General features: G+C 57.4%; 1 protein-coding gene across 1 annotated transcript; it reads right to left on the bottom strand.

The window, feature by feature from the left end:
• On the bottom strand, positions 1-12,444 carry RAB44 (RAB44, member RAS oncogene family). Its single transcript, XM_076358104.1, has 16 exons — positions 12,235-12,444; positions 12,024-12,138; positions 11,580-11,751; positions 11,118-11,261; positions 10,660-10,750; positions 10,442-10,537; positions 9,919-10,106; positions 9,479-9,527; positions 9,056-9,150; positions 8,134-8,528; positions 3,373-3,957; positions 2,796-2,877; positions 2,343-2,457; positions 1,459-1,560; positions 545-621; positions 1-88 (listed from the first exon to the last, which is right to left on the bottom strand). The coding sequence occupies exons 1-16, from the start codon at positions 12,442-12,444 to the stop codon at positions 1-3; spliced, it is 2,604 nt and encodes an 867-aa protein (XP_076214219.1).
• Positions 12,445-12,989: the final 545 nt, after the last annotated feature.

The raw sequence follows: 12,989 nt of genomic DNA on the forward strand, positions 1-12,989 counted from the left end.
TCACCAGCAGCAGCCTTTTTTCTTCTGAGGTGGCGTTAGTACTTCTTTTGCCTTATTTTTCAATTCATCTTCACGAACTTTGAGCAACCTGGGAGAAAAGGAAGCACATTAGCTAGGTATTCCCCCCCATATTTTGTATTGCTGTGCTATTTGTCTTGACAAGCATCAGTAAAGAGGCTCAGCATGGCTGAATGGAATTAGGAGCCTTCCAGCTCAGCGTGATTTGAGAACCGTGGACTCTGCTAAAAACGCCAACCTAAATCAAATCACAGACAGAATTTATTTCAGTCAACCCAGGGAGAAATCAGCAGCATCCTGAAGAGGGTTTTATTAATCTCCTTGCAATGCTGACTACTCAGGAGGCATCTTACAGCACTTATCTCCGGCTCATCCCAGCCGTGCACATGCTGCTCTTGAGTTTTCCCTGACATTTGGGCACATGGAGTCTCTGGTGACAGTAACACACCGGCATTTGGAGTTAAAAAAGCAAGGAGGGAGCCCGTTAAATCCAGGACAGCTGTCAAAATCCAAGCACATGCCTCACCTGATTAAGCTGACCATGGACTCGGAGACGTTGTGGCCCGAGGCAGCACTGCATTCGTAAAACATGAGCTGATGCTCCTGGAAGACACAGAGCCCAAATAGAAATGTAATATTCTTGCGTTGGAATAGCTTAATATGGCAGTAAATAGCCAAGGGTCGAGGGGAAACAGAAGGACTCAAGGAAACAAGTAACTCAATAACTTATTTACTGGAATGTAGGGTGAAATCCAGCTTTTCTGGTAGCTATGACACCAATATTTAGTATTGAGGAAAAGGCTGACACTGCAGACAAAACGAGATGCGGTGCCCTCTGGTTAGTGGAGTGAATACAGAGATGTAACTAGATGTTCCCGGGACTTTTGTGCCTGTCCGTGACTGGTTTGGGGCAGGGGGCGAAGGCATCTAACCCTTTGTCCTGCTGTCCCCATTTATAAAACTGGTCAATGGATACTGGCCCAAATCCCATAAACTTTGAAATTAAGTCGGTAAAGGTGAGATTCTTCTCGCCTAAGTTTTATTAGCCATCTACATTTGAAGAGATTAATCGTACTTTAAGCATTTCAGTATCTTTAAAACAGGATGGGGCTTGGTGATTTTATTGTTTATATGATGCTGGGAAGATACATGACAGTTCAGAACAAAGATAAGCAGAGCTGAAGATGTTTTAATTTATAGATCCAGTTCCATAAACTGTTTTACTGGGGCGGTGCTGAGTCAAAACTAAAATGGCCAGGGGAAAGCAAGGCAGGGAAGGGTGAAAGATGGGTTCGGAGATCACTTTGCTGCGCACCGATGCACAAAAGGTAAGTTAAGGGCTTTCACCTTTCTCCCGGTCCTCAGGCGGGTGGCATCCATCCTTAGCTGTCCTTGCCTAACTTGGGTGGACAGCGCGCTTTGGCAGGGCCGTGCACCTACCTTGGCCAAGTGTTCCCCCTCCTTCGTAGGGACCTGTCTCTCTGCAGCACAGTCGGTTTTGTTCCCGAGAAGTAGAATAGCAACTCCATCTTCTGCTCCTTGCTGGGCAATTAAAGAGGCGAGGATCAGGAGTGTGTCTGAGTCTCCCTTGAATCACAGCTGGCCACACTGTCTAGACACATCCTGGAGCACCGTGAAAGATGCCCACGGATTTGGGCCGATAACAAAACCTTAAATTCTTAAAGGAGTTTAACAGCACTTAAGAAAGGGATTTTTTTTTTCCCCTTAAACCGTCTGTCCCGGCCTATTAACAGGGCAGAGCACTGGGTGAGTTACCCTTGTAGTGAATTCACTGTGTGTTCGACTTCAGGAACCCTCCAGAAGATGCTCTGGCTGAGATTTACAGGCACTGAGCAAGGCGACATCCTATTTTGTTCCAGCGTTTTTAAACACTGACTTTGTACTTGACTGGAAATCTCTGATAAGAAGTTTTTAATAAGACACGAGTTACCTCCCATTTCCCAGGACGCAAAGCAGACCATTCTTGATTTAAAAGTGTTATCAAAATCACTTTCAACATTTTCCATTCCTCTGCACCAGTTTTTAATTTTAAAAAAGTTGATCATTATCATAACGATGCTGTCAACAAATTACCCCAGGAAACACTGCAAAAGTGTGAAAATTGTCACTATCTGAACTTAAATCCTCCAAGAAAAAATATTTTCTAACCAAAGAAAAGCAGAATGCCCTTTACAAAGGGCATGGTCACCCCCAGATGTCCATCCCTAACCGGTGGCAGAGGTCAGGTGGGGAAATGCTGATCTCGGAGTCACCGCCAGTTCCAAGACCTCAGGAACAGAATGAGGTTTTCCTGCTTCACCCACCTGGATGCAACTCAGCCAGTACCGCACGTCTGAGAAGGAGCACTCCGATGTGATATCGTACATCAGCACGACCCCGTCCGCCTTCCGGAAGAACTGCTTGGTTATGCTGCGGTACCTGCGTGCATTTTAAATGGTCACCGATGAGGTCTAAAGAGGTTTCGCCTAGGAGCAATCTGAAATCCCAGTGGGAATGCTGGAAATACATGTCTACAAGAAAGGCAAAGCTCGGATTTTGCTCCTGTCGTGATCACAGAGGCCATACAAACAGCCCGAGTGCTTATTTTTATCTTAATTACTACCTTTATTTTTATCAGATCACACACTGTACAGAGTCCCTTCTTAAACAACCCCTCCTTTGCTTAGCAAAGCCAAGAACATTCATTTCCACTAAACTACCAGAAAAAAAAGAAAATCACAGGTTGCTCTCCTTAAGCAGGCAGCACAGCACCTTACCTTTCTTGACCAGCTGAGTCCCACAGGCAGAGAGCAAAGCACTTGTTGTCCACGACGAGGTTTTTGACCCAATAATCCAGTCCTAGGAGACACAAAAAGGGGTATTTTGATACTGTAGAGTTCATCCCTGTGAAAGAGGACGGATGGAGAAGGCACATGGTGCAGGTGTGGTCTGAGGCTGCAGCTGAAACGAGCTGGTCCTAAGTGAACCTCCAGCTTTTATATCTTTGATGGCTGGATTTTGGGAAGGTCTCTAATCTCATGATGAGTAAAAACAGGTTGGTTAAGAGAGGAGAATATAGCTGAAAGGCAAAGCAGAGAGAAAAGCGCTAGGGCCATTAGTATTGGTGCCCTAGAGAGGGCAAGGAGGACCAGCATTGCCGGCTCAGGAGCATCCAGGCGTGTGAAGTTGGTGGTCCTATTTGGTCCTTGGTGACAGGTTGCATACTACGCTTGGCATGAGCTGTAACATGCATGTAATGATCACCAGCAGCTTGTGGGGTGGAGGAAAGGGAATTGTGAAGGTCACCCAAAGCAGGTGCAGAGCCGTGCTGGAGAGGAGATGGAGGAGACCTACCTACTGTGGTGGTGTGGTGCGGGTTGAAGATGTTGGTGTGCAACCGGTACAGGAATGATGTTTTGCCCACATGGGAGTCCCCAACGAACAGCACGTTGTAGAGGTGGTCTGGGACCGGGAAGGCTTCAGGAGAACCCCTTGGTTCTCCCGCCCCATCTGCAGTCACGGTCCCTGGCTCTCCTCGGCTGGGCTCACCTTCCTGGCTCGTTTTCTGCCCAACCTCTTGCTTCTCCTGTTGACCAACATTGAGGTCTTCACTCTGTTCTCCCAAGAGCTGCCTCTGAGGCCGCGTGCTGCTGTTGGCTGCATCCCCCAGCGAGCTGTCTCTGAGGACCATCCCTGACTGATCATTCCCAGCATCTTCCTCCTGTTGGACCCTTGTGTGAAGGGCTGACGCTGGTGGCACCTCTTGTTTTGGAGGCTCGGCAGGTCTGGCAGCTATCTGCTCCGTTTCCATCATGTGTGGCAGCTTCTCCTCCGGCTGCTGGGAAACAGCGTGAAGCCTCACCTTATCTGCCTGCGCTGAGACTTGCTCCTGAAGCTCGCTTTGGGCTGCCTGTCCTGAAGTGCCTAGCTGCTGCACATCTGGAACGAGAACATCCTCCTGCATCATCATTTCCAGCTTTAGCGTGCTGATTTGTAATGTCACCTCCGAGACCGGGGGGGCCAGCGCAGACGCACTGTCATCATGGCCCTGCTTTATCCCTAGACTCTGAGTTTCAACTAAAATCCTTGCCCCTGTCTCCAGCCTCTCTCCCTGCACCACTTCCAGACCTTGAGCTCCACCCAAAGGCCTCTCCTCTGCATCAGCCCTCTCTCCCTGCGGTATTTCCAGTGTCTGGGTATCCTCTGGGATCTGCCCATCTGGACCAGTGAGTGCTCCCAGCATTGCTTCCAGACCAGGACCCTCGGCGGCGGCACACTCAGGATGTAAAGCAGCCTCAGCCGGAGGGGACACATGTGCACCAGCAGCCCCCTCCCACACGTCTGCGGTGTGAGCTGCACACAGACCTGCCTCCAAACCAGGAGTCTGGCTCTGCTGCCCTTCCTGCATCCCAGCTGCACCCAGGGGTGCCAGATCTGCCTCTGTGCCCCCTCCCGAAGATGATTTGAGCTCCTCCGCCTCTGTAAGCGACTGCACATTGGCATCAGTGCTCTGGTCCTCCAGTGTGTCCAGGATTACAGCCTCCTCCCGTGACTGCACGCCTGCACCAGCCCCCTCTCCCTGCCCAACTCCTGCTCCCTGCGGATCGAGCACAGGCTCGTGTGGCCGCTCATGCTCACCCTGTCCTTGTGCCCCTTCCTCAGCCTCCTCCACGAGCTGCATGGCTGCACAGTCCCCCCCTCCCTGGGGGGTTTCTGGGCTGGCACCCCCATGCAGCTGCGTGTCTGCCCAGGAGTCCTCTGCTCCCGCCATTTCCGCTAACTCTGGTTTATTGACCTGATCCAGGAGTTGCACATCTGGAGCCACGCTCCCTCCCTGCTCTGTATCCAGGGAGCCGGCCTCACTCAAGTTCTGCAGGTCTGCCTCCATGCTTCCTCCTGGGGTTGATTTGAGCTCATCCACCTCTGAAAGTGGCTGCACGTTTGCATCAGTGCTCTGGTCCTCCAGTGTGTCCAGGATTACAGCCTCCTCCCGTGACTGCACGCCTGCACCAGCCCCCTCTCCCTGCCCAACTCCTGCTCCCTGTGGATCAAGCACAGGCTCATGTGACAGCCCACGCTTGCCCTGTCCTAGTCCCCCATCCTCAGCCTCCTCCACGAGCTGCATGGCTGCCCCACCCTCCACTCCCCTTGGGGCTTCTGGGCTGAGACCCCCACGCAGCTGCGTGTCTGCCTGGGCATCCTCTGCCTCCATTTCCACTAACTCTGGTTTATCAACCTGACCCAGGGGTTGCACATCTGGAGCCATGCTCCCTCCCTGCTCTGTCCCCGGGGAGCTGGCCTCGCTGGAGAGCTGCAGATCTGCCTCCGTGCTCCCTCCTGGGGTCAATTTGAGCTCATCCGTCTCTGTAAGCAGCTGCACATTTGCATCAGTCCTCTGGTCCTCCAGCGTGCCCAGGCTTTCAGCCTCCTCAGGGGGCTGCACACCTTCAGGAGCCCCCTCTCCCTGCCTGATGGTCACTCCATGGGGGTGAAGCGCAGGCTCGTGTGGCAGCCCACGCTCACTCTGCCCTTGTGCCCCATCCTCAGCCTCCTCCCTGAGACGTACAGCTGCACGGTCCCCCCCTCCCTGGGGGGTTTCTGGGCTGGCACCCCCATGCAGCTGCGTGTCTGCCCAGGAGTCCTCTGCCTCCACCATTTCCACTAACTCTGGTTTATCAGCCTGATCCAGGAGTTGCACATCTGGAGCCACGCTCCCTCCCTGCTCTGTATCCATGGAGCCAGCCTCGTTCAGGGGCTGCAGATCTGCCTCTGTGCTCCCTCCTGGGGTCAATTTGAACTCATCCGTCCCTGCAAACAGCTGCACATTTGCATCAGCGCTCTGGTCCTTCACCATGTCCAGGATTACAACCTCCTCCCATGGCTGCACACCTGCACCAGCCCCCTCTCCCTGCCTGATGGCCATTCCATGGGGGTGAAGCACAGGCTCGTGTGACAGCCCACGCTCATCCTGCCCTTGTCCCCCATCCTCAGCCTCCTCCACGAGCTGCATGGCTGCACGGTCCCCCCTTCCCTGGGGGGTTTCTGGGCTGGCACCCCCACGCAGCTGCATGTCTGCCCAGGAGTCCTCTGCCTCCACCATTTCTACTAACTCTAGTTTATTGACCAGATCCGGTGGTTGCACGTCTGGAGCCACGCTCCCTCCCTGCTCTGTCCCCAGGTAACCAGCTTCACTGGGGGGCTGCAGATCTGCCTCCGTGCTCCCTCCTGGGGTCAATTTGAGCTCAACTGCCTCTGCAAGCAGCTGCACATTGGCATCTGTGCTCTGGTCCTCCAGCACGTCCAGGATTACAGCCTCCTCCTGTGGTCGCACGCCTGCACCAGCCCCTTCTCCCTGTCTGACTATTGCTCCCTGCGAATCGAGCACAGGCTCGTGTGGCAGCTGGTGCTCACCCTGTCCTTGTGCCCCATCCTCAGCCTCCTCCCCGAGCTGAACGGCTGCTTGACCCTCCCCTCCCTGGGGGGTTTCTGGGCTGGCACCCCCATGCAGCCGTGTGTCTGCCCAGGAGTCCTCTGCCTCCACCAGTTCCAGGGCCTGAGCCTTAATTAGGAACAACCCGTCCTCATTGATGCCCTCTCCCTGCACCAGTTCCAGCTCCCCCTCTTCCTCTGGGTGCTGTACATCTCCATCCACCTCCGCTCCTGGCCTCTGCTCCCCAAACGGCACCACGGGCAGAGGAGCGGAGTCCTCCCTGCCAGCGCTGCATTCATCGGCCTCAGCTCCAGGCAGCTCCTCTGCACCAGCCCCCTCTCCCTGCCCAAATCCTGCCCCACGCAGATCCATCACAGGCTCATGTGGCAGCTCATGCTCGCCCTGCCCTCGTCCCTCATCCTCAGCCTCGTCCCCGAGCTGCATGGCTGCATGGTCCCCCCCTCCCTGGGGAGCTTCTGGACTGGGATCCCCACGGAGCTGTGTGTCTGCCTGAGATTCCTCTGCCCCCACCAGTTCCAGTGCCTGAGCCTTCACTGGGAACAGCCCACCCAGGTCTGGGCTCCCCACAGGTGTTTCTGCTGGGGAAGGACCCTCACTGTGCACCACAGCAGCACCCATTTCCTCCCCCAGCCCTAACTCTGGTTTATCATCCTCCTCCAGTGGTTGCACACCTGGAGCCACGCTCCCTCCCTGCTCTGTCTCCGGGGAGCTGGCCTCGCCTGGGGGCTGCAGATCTGCCTCTGTGCTCGCTTCGAGCTCCTCCACCTCTGCAAGCAGCTGCACATTGGCATCGCTGCTCTGGGCCTCCAGCAGTTGCACATCTGTCCCCGCTCTGCCTTCCTGCACGTCGGTGGGTGGCAGCAGCACCTCTGCACCCACACTCTCTCCCCACGCTGCGTCTCCCCTCGCAGACTCACCCTGCAGCCGCGGCTCTGCCTCCCTGGGCTCTGTTACCTCCACCTCCCCTTCCTCGGCCCCAGCTCCGCTGCTCCCTCCATGCTGAGCTGGGGCTGGCGGCACGTCGGCATCTAAGGTCTCTCCCCAGGGCTGCACCTCCGCACAGACGCGCTCATCCTCCAGCATCCTGGGGTCAGGAGCCACTGTCACCTCGGGGAGGACACCATCCCCCTGGGCTGCTCCCATTTGCGCCTCACCCCAGGATGGTGGCTCTGGCTCCAGGCGCTCTCCAGGCGTTATTTCAAGTTTCTTGGAGAGCCCCAAGGGTGGGTCAGCCTCTTCCCCCAGCCCTGTGCCCGGGGGCTGCACACACTCTTCTGGAGCTGCAGCCGGGCTAAATTCATCTGTGGCAAGCTGCCATCCCACTGCTAGACCTGCCTCCCCAGCCTCAGGTGGCCCCAGACCCGCCTCCAGATCTTCTCCCTGGTTTAATGCTGCATCCTCAGCTTCTTCCGGGAGCTGTGCCTTTTCCCAGCCTGCTTTTTTCTGCATCCATCCATCTCCCTCCACCTCCGTGAGCGCCTGCTCTCCTGCCTCCATGCTCTCTCCCGGTGCTCCTTGCTGATGCTCAGCTGCCTTTAGCATCAGCTCCTCCACACCAGCGCCCTTTCCTTGCAGGAGTAACATCCTCTGCGCCTCCTCCGGGCTCTCTCCCTGCTCTGCCCCTGGCTCCTGAGCCCTGCGGTGCCTGGCTTCCACGGACGCACCAGCCTGTGTCATGTCTGGAGCACGAAGCTCAGCTGTGGCTGGTCCCTCTTTCAGGTCTCCTTCAAACAGCTCATGACCGACGTGGCCGACGAGGGTCTCTTGCAGGACCCCGGGGGTTGTGCCGTGGGCTGCGGCTGCCTCCGGCCCCATTTGGGGCTCAGCATCGTCCCGGGGGTGACAGGCAGTGTCTGCCAGCGCGGGAGGTGCACCCAGTGCCTGTGGCTTCAGCTGTTTGCTCAGAGCCGCTATTGCATCATTCATCTCTCTTAGCAAAGAGCTTTGGTCAGAAAAGCGTTCCTCCTTCAGGAATTCTGGGAAGGGGTCCTCCTCCACAGAGCTCACTCTCGGCAGGGCTCCCAAAACGCTTATTTCTGCTGGCAGCATTTCCCAAACCCTGGAAAGGGCAGAAAAAGGAGGGGGGTCAGCCCAGCCCCTGGGTCGGGCTGCAGCTCCCTCCCATCCACCTGGGTCGGTCCCGGGGGGGGGTCTCTCCTCCATCACCTCACCCCATCCCTCTCCAAACCCGATCGTATTTACCCTCTGGGTGTACTGAGTTTCACACAGGCAGCAATGGGAACAGGGGAAAGGGGGATGCACACCCAGGGAGCCAGACCCGGGGCCGTATCCTGCCCAGCAAGCGAGCGTGCCTCTTCCCAGGCTCCGTGTTCACATTATCGGAGATGAAAAGACAACTCTCGGCCAGATACGGCGAGTGCCTGAGCCAAGGGAGTAATGCAGGACGACGAGCTGGGGTAAGAGATCTGATCTCCGGGATGAGAGATGAGTGGGGGGGAAAGGAGCGTTAAAAGGACTAAATATCGCGTTTTGCCTGGGGAGGGTGGAGGACTTGGGTGCTCAGCACCGGCTCGCAGATGTCGAGGGCACGAGCTGAAGCAGCAGCTGTTGCCCAGGACCCCTTACACTTGGTGGGTGCTCTTGGCTTTAGGCTCTGTGCTCTGGGACCCCAGCCCGATCTGCATCTCGGAGTGGTACTTCTTGCTCTTCTCCGGACTCGTCTGCAATAAACAGGGTGGGAAGAAAAGAGAGAAAAGTGCTTGGCAAGGAAGCATATCCACGTGAAACGATGCTGAGCTCTCCGGAAGGTATCCAGACGTACCCACCCAAAATCTTGGGGGCATCAGAACTAACGTGCTGCTACCCCCTCCCTTCCCAAGCATCTGGAGGGCACCATGCCGACCTGGTTTGAGAAAGCTTTTAGGGGAGGCACTGCCTCTGCTGCAGAAGCACCCTGTGCTCTTGGGCTCCCCACAGTCCCAAACAGAACAGCGTGAGGCCCTGGAGCACAGACACCCCAGCCCGTCCCCGCGTACCCAGCTGAAGTACCTGTGGGGACAGGGGCATCTCACCGGGCAGGTCTGTCACCGCTTTGTCCCTGCAGACACAGAGCACAGGGGTCAAAATGGCAATTGCACCCTCTTGACCGTGTCCATCCCTGCCCCAGGGTTGTTCCCAGCCCCAGAGACAGCAATGGGCAGGACAGCAAAACCCACAAGCCTTGGATCGATCCTGGTTGGGTCCTTCTGGGTGAAGGACGTCCCCATCTCTGCTGGCACTGCCCTACAGGGACACGTTCAGTGCATGATGCTGATAGTCCTGTCTTTTTTTCTGGTGCTTTTCACACCAAACCATGATTAATCTGCACCGTGAAGACCACTAAAGCACCACGATGGCTGAGACCCATCAAACTAATTCCCCATCCACTGCAACCCTCAGGAGGAAACCATATAGGTGCAGAGGGAGATGCTGGTCACTCAGCTACTCACCCGGGCTCCTCCGTGTGCTCCCGAGCCACCGCGGCCCTTGCGGTCCGCAGGCGCCCGTGGGTCTGCTGGAGCTGCTGGTGGAGGTGCTGCAGGTGGTCCTCCAGCACCCGGTTGCTCTCCTCCAACTGCCGGTTTTCGGTGCTGGCAGCTTGCTGCGTGCTGCGGAGGCTGCGGCACCGCGTCTCCAGCTGCGGGATGGCAACCGGGACACTCACACCCCGCCAGGACTCCCATGAGACCCATGCCAAAGAATGATGGATAACCATCTCCTCTAGACCTGGGGCTGACTTTTCCCCCCTGAGGGTGGAGAGTGGGGAAACTCAACTCAGGTGCTCTGTGGATGGAGGGGAGGGTGGGGATGGGGGTGGCAAAGGAGAGGTGATGGAGGTCCCATGTGACAACCTGCATCAAGGGCTGGTGGGGACAGACCAAGATCAAGTGTACAACGCCAATGTTGCTGATACAGGCACAGCCCAGAGACCCCATACACACGATGGGGGACCAGGGGTTGGGGCCAGCTCACCTCCATCTGCGCCGTGACCAAGCGCTGCACCTCCCTCTCGCTGGCATCCAGTGCTTGCTGCAGCTCCACGCCATGCTGGTGGTGCCGGGCCATGCTCTGGGATGGCAACAAGGACATGAGCACCCCCTTGCCCGTCTGGGACCTGCCACAGGGGTTTGGGGGTGCTGGGTCCCCTCCCAGGGTGGGTAGCAAGGGGAGAGGAGCAGCTGGTGACCCACCTCCTGCTCCAGCTGCTGTTGCTCCTGCCGGATCTGCTGCTCCAGGGCCTCGCAGAGCTGCTGCACCTCCTTGTTGTGCTCAGCTACACGCCTGCCAGTGACAGCAAGGCCAGGGGGCTGGTCAGACCCTGCTGCAGTGGGTTCAGGTCCCTGGGACCCCACATTGCCCACGGGACCTGCAGGCTGCAGCCGGGTTTGCCCGGAGGGGTTCACCCAGCAAGGACGTGTCCAGCAGTCTGAGTCCAGCACTTTTGCCATCCCGTGTGTGACTGTAGAGGGAGCCCGACCCCAAACATCGGCTCCCAGTGAAACCTCTGCTCCAGCCACTGATGAAGATGCTGAAAGCACCCAGGTTTCTCCCTCTTTGGGTGCGTCTCCACAGCTGGGGTGAGCAGGGGGCCCATCCCTGTACCCATCCTTCCCGTCCCGTCCCTCTCCACTGCCCTGGGGTGACTCACTTGTTCAGGGTCACCTCCAAAGCCTCCTTCTTGCTCCTGGCTTCTTGGATGCGGTGCCTCATCTTGGCCAGAAAGTCCTCCAGGTTGTCCAGGAGCTGGGGTTCGTCCTGCCGGAGCTTCACCCAGAGTTGCCAGATCTCCTGTCTGCAGGGAGAGCGGTGTTTTGTAGTGAGCATCCCCCCAGAACCCTCCAAAGCCAGGCCAGCTGTGGGATCCCGGGTCATTTAGCTCACACCATTCAGGACGCACGGTCCTGGGGGTAAGATGAGCAGTGAGGTGACCATGATCCTGTCCCCTGCTCCTGCGCTGGAGGGCAAAGGCACCTCCGAGCCATTTCTGGGCTCACTGCCTGCATGGGGACCAAATGAGGGGAATACCCTGCCCTGCCCCAAGCCTTTCCCCCTAGGGCAGCTCTGCCCCATCCTGCAGGACACCCATGGGTGCTAAACAGGGGGGGCTTACTCTTCAGAGACGTTGTCCGTGCCCAGCTGGTCCATGAAGGCGGCAAAGTGTCTCTGCTCCTCGCTGTCCGCCCCCTCCAACACTGGGCTTGGGAGGACCAAGCGGACCCTCCGGGATGCCGTTTTCTGCCGGCGGTGGTCCCTGGCAGCTTTTTGGGAGCTCAGGAACTGCCCTGCCGACAGATACCCCAAACCCTCAGTGTCCAGCCAGGGCGACAGCAAAGCCCAAACCCTGACACTTCCCACCCCATGGCTTCGACAAGCTGCTCCAGCACAATAGGACCCCTCACCAGGCGAGCCATGGGCTGAGACCCTGGCATGGGGACACTTTTTGGGCCATCATGTGCCATCCAGCAAGGGGAGCTTTTCAAGTCCCCCCGGGAAAGCACCAGGGCCGTGTCCAGGATCAGCCCGGGCTGCTTGGAGGCAGCGTGCTGGCACTTACAGAGCCCCGCAGCGAACTCCTCGGTGCATAACCGCCCGGTGCCAGCAGCATCCAGCCCATCGAAGACGAGCTCCAGCTCCTCCGTGCTGCATGGGAAATCTTCCTCCTGCAATTTCTAAGAACAAAGCAAACCAGGGGAAAACCCTACCCATCATCCAGTCTCCAGTCACCCCGGTGGCATTTGACACGAGAAGACATCCCCATCCCTCACCTGCATGTCCGAGCGGGTAACAAACCCCGCCTGGTCCTTGTCCCGCTCCCTGAAGAAGTCCTGCACCCTCTGCACTATTTCAGATGCCCATGGCAGCTCCTCGATGGGGCTGGCAGCTGCCGCCAGTGCCTTGCCGGAGCCCTCGCGCAGCTGCTTGCGCCGGCTGGAGCCCATGCGTCGGCTCTTGGCAGCTGCCCGGCGCTCAGCCATGGCTCCCAGCTCGGTCCTGTCAAGGGGGAAACTGGCGGGTGCTGAGCCTCGGCAGGCTCTCTCCTTGCGGGAGACCTTTGCTGTGGCACGGTGGGAGACGGTGGAGCAGGACTGAGCTGGAAATTCATTTTGGCTGGTGTAAATGGCCCCCGGGTTTGGCAATAGGAAGAGAAGCGCTTATCTCCGATTGCATGGCGCAAACAGAGTCTCGACCCACAGCGAGCAACGGCCGTCCCCACCGACCATGAGCCCAGCACCCACGGGGCGAGCGGCTTCTCCTGCCGCTGGCCAAATGCCCATCCCAAATCTCCCCGTGATCCACCCTGGCTATGGAGGATGCACAGAGCACCAGCACCACCAGGGCTCGAGGGTCACCCGGGAGGTGACACAGCCGGGAGGTGACACCGGCAAAGGACCAGCCAAGGTGATGCTGGAGGTCTGGGCAAAACGTGGTAGTTCCACCTGCTTTCTTGGAGCTCAGCAGCAGCTTTTAAAATTCCTCCCCCAGCTTTCACAGCCATGAGTCACCTCCGGGGAGAGCTGCG

Source organism: Aptenodytes patagonicus, chromosome 22 (assembly GCF_965638725.1).
Source record: "Aptenodytes patagonicus chromosome 22, bAptPat1.pri.cur, whole genome shotgun sequence".
NCBI lineage: Eukaryota > Metazoa > Chordata > Aves > Sphenisciformes > Spheniscidae > Aptenodytes > Aptenodytes patagonicus.